The sequence below is a fragment of the Aphis gossypii genome, chromosome X, assembly GCF_020184175.1.
Source record: "Aphis gossypii isolate Hap1 chromosome X, ASM2018417v2, whole genome shotgun sequence".
Classification (NCBI taxonomy): Eukaryota; Metazoa; Arthropoda; class Insecta; order Hemiptera; family Aphididae; genus Aphis; species Aphis gossypii.
In genome coordinates, this window is record NC_065533.1 from 48,001,739 (window position 1) to 48,012,902 (window position 11,164).

The 11,164-nt window shown below is 26.5% G+C and overlaps 1 protein-coding gene across 3 annotated transcripts in view; it reads left to right on the forward strand.

Annotated features, from left to right (window-relative positions):
- The window catches only part of LOC114126763 (zeta-sarcoglycan), a 124,497-nt gene extending 113,563 nt beyond the window's left edge, over window positions 1-10,934 (forward strand). For all 3 annotated transcript variants that reach the window (XM_050205889.1, XM_027990769.2, XM_050205890.1), the window contains exons 5-9: window positions 1,995-2,184; window positions 3,462-3,584; window positions 4,472-4,544; window positions 5,859-5,982; window positions 8,499-10,934. In XM_050205889.1, coding sequence (XP_050061846.1) covers window positions 1,995-2,184; window positions 3,462-3,584; window positions 4,472-4,544; window positions 5,859-5,982; window positions 8,499-8,783 — 795 coding nt within the window. In that variant the 3' untranslated portion in view covers window positions 8,784-10,934. The remainder of the gene's footprint in view (window positions 1-1,994; window positions 2,185-3,461; window positions 3,585-4,471; window positions 4,545-5,858; window positions 5,983-8,498) is intronic.
- Window positions 10,935-11,164: the final 230 nt, after the last annotated feature.

Consider the following 11,164-nt stretch of genomic DNA (forward strand, 5'->3'; position numbering starts at 1 on the left):
AGTATTGTGTGTTTACTAATTCCACCGAAACCGATTTACCGATGCTCAAATTTTCTTTTCTAAATGTGTTTAACCAAAAAGAAAATGTTACTTGAATTGCCGTATTAAACTTAAAAGTAATAAGTATTTAATTAATTGAAGAAAAAATGTGTATTTGTACAATCCAACCTGTCCACTATAATATACGTATAACTCACTATGTATAGAATGTATAGACCTACTCTTATATTATTATTATACTTTTATATTATTATATTAGAAACGCTTGATTGTAATTATTATCGAAGAATGAATAGTAGTTGAAACCGTCGTCAAACGGAAGCGAGAAGATATTCGTATAATCATATTTCAGAGCTCGGCAGTGGCGAAAAACGTACGAGTGATTTATGATACGCGTTGTTATCATTTTTGTTATTATTGCCATTATAATAACATAATATATCTACTTACTTGACGATAATATAATATATTATAAACCGGCCGCGTAACGAGTGGGGTAGTGGTTGCTGTGCCATTGTTGACTATGGCACGTATAATATTATAATTATATACATGTATTTTTGATATTTTTTATAAGACTTTATGTTATTTTTATTATTGTGTTATTTTAAACAAACGGAGCATGAAAAATAATGGAAACTCTAGGCCGGAAAACTGTACAAGTGTTCGCCGAGATCGCTAATATCTAAATAATGTCTCGTTAGCGCCGTCACTGCGCAGTGCTATAGGTAATGTAGTACGATCAATTTCGTCGCGATATCATTTCGACAACATCAAAATAATAAATTGATTTCTTGTCAATCTGTATTGGCTACTTAAAGCTAATATCTATTTTTATTTGAATTAATGTTATATTTAAAATAATATTTAACATATAATGCTGTAGATAGCTAGTTAGATTTTTCAACTTATTGTTGTAAATACACTATTGTAATACAGCTTTGTATATGATTAGCTCACTCTTATCATAAATCAATTAAATTCTATTGATAACTTATTATTTCGATGTTCATTACGTTACATATCCGTTTAGTCTTGATTTTTAACTTTAAGATGTTCTAGAAAATTCTATTATTTTAGATCAATTAATCAATCAGACATTTTAAATTTTGGTTATAAAAACTTTTTACATAAACAATATAATATACAACAAATCATCAACAACATCGAAATAACAAGCGGTAAAATATTAAAAATTGATGTTAAAATAATATGTCTAAAAGTCATATAATCTATATTAATACGCAACGGTACTCACTTGTCGTTAAAGATTTTAAATAAGACAATGAGCGTTATGAGCACTTTAAGATTTTGAAAACGTAAAAATTTGAATATATTAAAAAGAATTAGCTTGTTTGTCGACTATTTTCCATCAAATTACAATTTCGTCTCTTCGAATACCATAATTACAATGTGTGCTCGTATAGAATAATAACAATATCTATATTAATTACTTAAATTACTTTCCATTTATTATATACTCTCGTAAAAATTTCAATTGAATTTTAGTGCTAAGAACTATTTAATATTTATTGTTATATTTTATTCTTTACCGAAACATATTATACGGGAATATCTATGTATATAGATACAACTCAAAGATTATATTTTGATAAACAATGAGAAAATATAAAATGAATATAAATTGTAATGATTATAATAATTAAAAGTAGATACACATTTATTAATAAATAAGACACGCATTTATCAATTTAATTTATTATTTTACTCAATACGTAGTTAATACAGGGTTGTGAAGTTGGCATTACAATGTTATTATAAATTTTTGAAATATATCGAATAATTTTTAACGCTTACCCCAATTATTGGCAATACCTTGGGGCTACAATTTAGAAATTTACTCAATATAAAATTGTTTTACTTGCCTAGCCGCACCTTATTTCCAGCCTCTCACCACTCAATGTCGAAATATGTAACTTTTTAATGCACAACCAAATATTATTTATAATAATTGCACATATTTTATGACACAGGAGGGCATAGGATCTATGAAGATCACACATGGTGGCCTCCGGCTGTCTGGTCGGACACTGGTCACCAACCGGCTGGTGGCATCGGCGATAAGATCTCGGGTCGGACATCCGCTTCTTATCGAGTCTACTGCTAACGTCACGTTAAGTGCTCGAAATTCACTGGGACGCCAGGTGAACAGTCTCAAATTAAGTGAGTAGTACATCGTATTATATAACTTGTCTACGCGCTATGTATAAATCAGTCCTGCGGCGTGAAAAATTGACATATTCACACAATATAATTGAGATCATTACACTAAAGTTCAAATAATTTTTTGATATTATCTATCAAAAATTTATAGAATTTAATTTATTGTTATCGTTGTTTTAATTGAGTATTCAAGAAGACATTAGCTTGATGTTTAGCCCACTTATCTAGTTTTCTATTAGATTCAATCAGTTTGGATTTGGCGAAGTATTATAATACCAAGGCATTATAATAATTTCACACGACTTATAAATGTTTACATAATATATCAACAAAAGTATTCATTTAATAATTAATTCAATATGATATTAGACGTGCTCAATAACAGACGATTGCGATGATTTTGATAATTAATTCTGAGAATACACTTTTCCGTTTTTTTTTTTTTTTGTTCCAATAAAATTTTATTATATTATAGAATAATATGTTATATTATAATTTATAAGAATTAATCATGACACACTGTGATGCAAAATAGTGACATAATGGTTGTACATAATGACATATTAAACCAATACAAAAATAATTATTAAACTGGTCTCAAAATAATTGCATACATTTTATATTGAACTATTTTTTTAAAAAATAATGTCTAAAAATGATCTCAGCCTATAGGGTTTTCAACTAACGATAAATTAATATAATGACTGAGTTATGAAATATATTGATTTACGGTTATTAAAAGAATGCCACTTACGTTTGTTCTGTCTTCGTCTTATATACATTCAATATCACAAAATTTGCATTCAGTAGAACGACTTGAACCATTATCTGTTGTTAGCTTCAATATTAAAGTAAATTGACCTATCATCAGGGTTAAAAATCAGAACACACTATTAGTGATTAAGCATTAGATTTGTTTCGATATTTTAATTTGAAGCAAGAAATAATCTAATGTGTAAAATATAACAAATTTAAAATATTTTATAATAGGTATCTATAACTCAAAAATCGAAACATCGAAAAAATTCTAAACTTTATCACTGATATGTTCTAACCTTTAACTTTGATATTAGATCAACTCATTCTAATACGTATTGAAGATAACAATATATAATGGGTTCGTTCTATTGAACGTAAATTTGTTAAGTTGTATTTATGTAAGACTTAAACAATACATGTGAATGTGGTGTCCTCTTAAATGCCATTAAGTATAATAACGAATCTATGTGTATTTTAGTATTAATAATAGTAACTATTTATTTTGATCCCTTTTATAGCTAAAGATGGTTTGGAGTGCGCACAAGCTAGCATTTTCAAGGTGACCGATACACGTGGCGAAACGCTATTCTCAGCCGACAGGAGTAAGGTTATAGTCGGCGCTCAAGAACTTCGAGTAACAGGTCATGTAGAAAATATTATTATTAGCTGTGCGTAAATTCATTGTGTATGGTTTTGGTATTACAATTATATTTTATTGAGAACTATACCAAACCGAACGTATCTAATTATAATTATTTATATTTTTGAAGAGACTCTTAGAAGTTAAGGGAGCTTAACCTCCAAGCCCTTCTATTTATATCGATTATATAGTACCTAAATTAATTATTATTAACAATGAAATGTGGTGGTTGTTTTCAGTTTTTTACAAGTTATTTTTAATTTTTTTTTATTTTTTTTTCAAAATACTAGATACCTACCATTTATTTATTTAGTTGGAATTATTTTGAAACTATTTTATTCATTGTTACTACTATCATAACTACCCAATTTCGAGATCTGAATTTAACTTTCATTAAAATTCTATGAAAATTCAAACACGAACAATTAAATTTTTAAGTGTTTAATAAACTTTTTTCGATATTATAATATTTATATAATGATAAAAATTGAAATAACAATTTAGTATAACAATCAATATTATTGAGTACAATTTTTATCCGTATTTTCATTTAATAATGTTCATGGACTAGTAATTGGCAACCCACAACTATTAAAAACATTAAAATAAAATTATTAATACATTTACATAGGCATTTTGAAGGTTAAGATTGTGTAATCATTTTAAATAACCTTATTCAAATAGTATTAAATTAGTAACGTGTATTGTCAATATGTATAGTAAAACACAATATGTATTATTTATAATTAGAAATGCGCGCAAACTTAAATTAAATAACCGATAGTTGAAGCTTTATGTAAATTTTAAAATAGTAATCAAATTGATGAAATGTGTAACCAGTACAATATAATATTATGGTTCTATAACCTCGTGGTCTTTTACTTGCAGGTTCTGGTGGTGCTGTGTTTCAAGGCAGTGTCCAAACGCCAGTGGTTCGAGCTGATCCTCGCCACGACTTAAGGTGAGAAAATTTATCAAAATAATGCATACTTATCATATAGAATATATCACTTAAATATCTAACAATTTTACATTCAAATTAGTGTAATTTTAATTTTTGTCGATGAAATTATCAGTAACCTAATAACAAAAGTTAAGTTATACTCAAATTGTAAGCAAATTGTATTAATTATTAAAAATATAATCAAATAGCTTACAAGATTGGAAAAAGAATAATAAAATGTTGGTATGATATACAGGAACCTTACAATTTATTAATTTCCTGAAATCGAAAAAAATATACATCAAATTGTATGATATGCAAGATAATAAGAGAAAGACATACTAAAATACAAATGTAAAGATTAAGCTGAAAACAAACACTAGAACAACACCATGTATGTAGTATAATTTTTGAGGAGTTGGTGCGTCAATTAGGAACGATTTTTAAAGACAAAAATGTGTGATCCGACATGAATTAATAAGGATATATATATATAAGAATATATAAAGGGAGTATAAAATTATGCCATTGTCTATTAAACATATAGGGAAAAACAGAAATCAAATAAATTGATGTCTCCTAACAATTTCAACTAAAATCTAAATCAAAATATATAATACCATCTCTGCATGACTTAATGATTTGCTAACTGGAACCCTTGGAAATATAAATCAGTACGATACAATCAATAATATTTTTCCAATAATTCATCATAATTCAATAACTAAATATTACCGCATTTTTTATTTTATTATCAGCAGACATGATTTAAAATGTAGTAAAAGTTATTATTATTATTATCATACTAAAATTAAAATCGATCTATTCAAAACTCAAGTCAAGTGAAAAAAAATATTAAATACCTATTTAGATATCAATATTGTTTTTTACAACAACGGCCAACTCAATTTCAAAATTCACATTTATAATATTATATTATATTTCAATAATAACTGGTTGGATAATATGTTTTTATTTGACTTATCGTTTAAAACATCTGTCAAAACAAAACTGAGAAATAAAAATTTGTAATCTGATGATAATACGCTTATTTTTAATAAACTATGAAAAAATATGACTATAATACGAGTTTAAATTGCATATTTTAATTTATCTTAATATTATTCAGTGTAAATCTTAATATCTTTAAATCTTTAAATCAAATTATATACCTTTGCCATTGTTATTAATGTTATTAGAATTATTATAATGCAGAATGCAGATACATCAATACAACCATGTTCGTTTCGGTAGTAAATTATTATAATAATTTTCATGTGTCGGAGTAATAATATGTCATTTTTTCGAATACTTAATATAATATATATTTAGGTTGGAGTCAGCGTCCCGAAGACTCGAGCTAAGCGGTCCCCAAGGAGTGACTATTGAGTCCAGGGCCGGTGACATAACCGTATCGTGTCTGATGGACGTCAAGCTGCAGTCAATAGCTGGAGCGGTGTGTATTTATTTTTTTTCCTCGTTAGAACTCTTATACAATAATTTATTATCTTTCTAGTATATAAAATACCTACATAGTACATGGAGAATTAGTACCTAATTTTTATTATACAATATATTTATTGCAGTTTATTATATCATAATTTAATAATATACTTATTATAATTTATTATTATTATTTTACTTGAATTTCTACAGAAAAAATAATCGAAATACATTATTATTACTTTTTGTAAGCTTATACTTGTCTCAATGACTTGCTAAATCGTATATTTTATTTAAGCTGACTTAAAAAATAGAAATTTGTTTTAAAACAACACGATATGCTACGAATTATTTCCAATTTTCTTTTGCTCATTTTTGTTGGGATTTAATATAAAGGATAGTTGCATTATATTTAATTAAATTGTATTTAAAAAACTTATCTACAATAATCACGTGGGTTTTATGTTTATAAATTATAACAATTACATTCATGGGGCTATTGATTTTGTTAATTTATTTCAACTCATTTTGCTATCCATTGGTACATTTTTTAATGTATTTTATTATTATTATAATACTATACGGCTCGTCTTGTGTTTTGTCCATTATTTACAAGGATTAAAATCAAACCTACAATATAGAAAATATACACTTAGCCTATCCAATATTTTGATGTCAACTGATTAAAATTAGAGTAAATTTACTTATTATTGACTTAAAACAAAAACATTATGTATGTTTTGAATCTAGAATTTTTACGATATTTCAAATTGTATGTGAGTGATGACTGATGAGTATTTAAAATATTACAATTTAAAAATTCTCATAAATCAATTACGAATTTAAATATTATCATAAAGGTGAATTTACTTCAAAATATTAAAGCTAACAAGACAAAATTAGTTTCACTTAACACATATTTTCCACGTTTCTAAAATGAAGAAAACACAAACATGTTAAACGTCCTTTTGAACGTATATTGCTCGAAACAGATTATGCATTTAGCGTAGGTACAGGCTAATCCCTGAGGAATTTCTAGGGAATGTCAACGGCTGCAACATGAATTCGGAATTATGCAGAACCATGTGGATTTTAATAACCATTTATAATATATAAACACGATTCCACAAATTTAATTTTTACACACACCAAAATTCTATATGGTTTAAAATGAAATGTTACTATCATATCGAAAACATTTAAAAACAAAAATATATTATTTTAACGTATAAATCTTTTGTACAATAGAAAATTCTGCTATTTTGAAAACAATATTTTCAGAAAAATATATTTTATTTTACACTTTAAACATTGTAGGACTTATTGTAGGTATTTGGTATTTTTCTTTGGCTTTATGGTTTATTACGTTTTAGTTAATAATGTATTTTGAAATAATAACAATTTTTTTAGATAATTACATTTTTGGTACAAAAACATGGTGTTTTATCATATTATAATGGCTAGGTATATTAATTTTAAGTAAAAGTTTATTAATTCAATTTTGTAGATGAAATATAAGATAAATGTCAATTACTATAATACTATTACTATTATTTATAATGGAACAAATAAATGAAAAATGGCAATTACTAATTAGCAAAATTTCAAAAGGTATCGTGCAGAATCGTGTTTATCATGTGTGTATATATACACCTATTACCTATACTAGAAATTTGTGTAATCGTGTAATCTATTTATTAAAAAAATCCTCACTATTTCACAATTCTGAGAAAAAGTTGTATTCCAATATCAAAATTAATTTAGTTGTTAGCCAATGACTAAGGTCAACGTGTATTGTTTGTTATGACATAGCCATAATTTATAGGAATTATAAACAATAAACATTGATTAAGGATTATATAAATTGTACGCATTATAATAGACAATGTTACTCGGTGAGTTATGAATATAACTACTACTTCTACTTTCCATGTAATCTATTCACAATTATAATTTTCGATGAAGTATAATTTGTGTAGGTAAACTTGACGTATTATGGAATTCATATCAGTAATATATACAAATAACAAATATATAAATCATTGCTTTGTTAATATTCACATTATTATAAATATTTATAACCTACTTATAACGTTTTATATTTTTAGACATTATCAAAAACTATTGAGAAATTATATTAATTTCTTCATATTATTATAATTGACTCAGAGCCAGTCTAACCTAGATGATTTTTCAGTTCCGATTCTGGATTGATACTTAGAAAATTAAAATTTTAGTTTCGGTTTTTTTCTGAATTTTTAAAAATGAAAATTGTACTTCCTGTTTGAGTTTTATACGTCATATATTCGAAAAATTCGAACTGTAAACATCTTTACCGAATATTTATTGTAATTATTTAGGACTAAAGAGAGTACTAATGTAAGTAAATATCGTGGTAAATTTGGCACGTATAGAAGATTTGTTCGTGTTTCTTACATTTAATCAATTCATCGCTGCCGGCAACAATTATAATGATTATATTGATTTTATTTGATTTTATAATATTATATTGTATTAATCGTGTTACAGATACAAATCGACGCGGCCAAGGTGTTCCTCAAGGGACTGAAGACGGTCAAGACTACGACTTCGGCCAACATGGCTGCGGCAGCGGCGGCGATGTCTGCAGAAGCGGATGGTGGAGGCGGCAAGTCGACTTCACAACAAAATTCCATCGGCGGCTCAAAAAAGAGAGGTGCCGAGGACAAGTTGCCCAGCGTGTATCAGCTGTGCGTGTGCGGTAACGGTAAAGTGTTCATGTCACCACCGGACGGTCAGTGCGCAGCCGACAACGAGAGTCTGGTGTGCCGGTGAACGGTCCGGTACTTACCGCGGGCGGTATACCGTGGTCGCGGTTTCGGCAAGTCACCAACCGCACCTATTACAATATTATCATACGCGTAATCGCATCTATATATATATATATATATTATAAATAGTAGCTACGATATTCTATGTCATTATTAAGTTTTTATTCCAATATATTCTATTAACGCGATTCCCGCGTTCGTTCGTACGCATATAAACCATAATCTTGTTTAGTGTAGAAGAATATTGTTATATATAGTCACAATATGTTTCCAAATATTTTAACCAATGACGACGATCCGATATTTTCGACTCGTGCGTACTTCTCATAATATATATTATCACATTGTTATATTATTATTATATATATATGATCTATATCTGCGTCTGCTTCATATAATATTTATATCAAAATTTTACGCGAGTAGTATAATAAAATGACAAAATAAATTCGATATAAATATTATGAAAAAAAATATATGCGACATTATACCTAGTGCCTCGAAACTAGATTGGACTTCATTCAAGACATCAAATATATTATATTATATTTAATATTATAATATTGTCTAATATAGGTAGGTACGTAACTTTTGTAAAATCTATACTATATAATATTATACGTTTTAGATATCTTTTTCTTATCGTTTTTTTTTTTTTTTATGACTGGAAATTTATTATTTTAAACGCTTAATAGTTCGTCAAAAACCAATATCTAAAAAAAGCTTAGGTAGCCTAATATAATATATACTTATATTACTATCAAATTATTATAACAGGCAAATTATACACACGTTTATTTGTAAAACGTTATAATAACTACATCAATCAAATAATTATATTAATTATTAATTATACATCGATTTACTACGTGTAAATATTGGTTAATATTATATATAATATAATATATTATGTTGTCATTGATGAACTCAATATAATATCACATGTTTCTTATGTGTTTGTTGTTTTTTTTCCGGTTGACTGATACTTTATTTAAATTGTAACTATGAAATATAAAAATATAATACAGTATAGTCACCGCTTGTTGGATTCACGGGATTAATTAACTCATTCACCTAATGGACTCAAACAGGCTGGTTCCAATTTACACATAGGTACATATTTAAAACAGTCGTCCATTAAACTCACTAAACTGGTTAATTGAGACAATATATATTTTAACTTTTAAGGGCATAATTCCACATTATTTAGACTATTTAATTTATTTTATCGCACATACGTATATATTTTAAGGATAAAAATTATTACATCATACCAAAAAGTAACTAATAACTATTTTAAAGTTTTGTTTTTTACATAATATCAAATTATGTATTTATTTAAATAAGCTATGTATATATTTTCAGGAATTAAATTTTTCTGAACCAATATTTTTAAAAAAGAACCATGTTTTTTACTTCGTGAATAACAAGATACATATAAATAAATTTTATTCCTAAGAATAAATATATTTTATAGCCAAATTTAATTGTTTAATTACAATGCATAATATATATTATTTTTATTCTTGGATCTCTCATGTTATTGCCTCATTCGGTTAATGGACTACTCTGGTCCCAAACTGAATCCAATAAGCGGCGAGTGACGACTACTATTATATATGTTGTGACATAGTATTATTATTGCTGTTTTGCCGTAAATTTTGTGTTTTTTTTCCTATTTCGGTTTAGTCGGTTTTCGGTTGTAGTCATGAAATATTTGTATTGTAAAGCTTTTATTTGAATAACTATCATTGTATGATACATTTATTTACATTAGATACTTGTAATTTTGAGCCACAAATCTAAATAATATACATATATTATATTATATTATGTCTTATACTTGGGCAATTTGCAAATATTATTATTATTTTTATTTATATATTGTTAATATTTAAAACCATGTCATGTGTACATAATAATAATATTATATAATAATTTGTGACGTGTATTTGAAATGTTATACAAAATATTATTGTTCACGTGAATTGTTGACGCTCGTGAGTATTGTTTTCCGACGTGTAGGTATTAAAGATATACAAAAACAAATTATATAGCTATTATATATAGCTAGGTAATATACATATATGTACTATAATTGTTTTGTGTTTACGTGTTTATTATAAAATGAAAGAATAAATCTATTGAGATCATACATATTTTTGTTATTGTATGTTTAATTATACATAGTGAAAGTAGCATCAACGTATATTATGTAGATTGATAAAAAAAATTGAAAATAACCGATTAAAATTTTGACAGTTTAAAAGAATAATTAAGTGAAAATAGCTTGTTGTCAAGATCGATAATCCACTCGTACAACTAGTCATTGGATATCCACTAAACATACTAAATATTTATATAATATGCTTAATTTCCATCAAC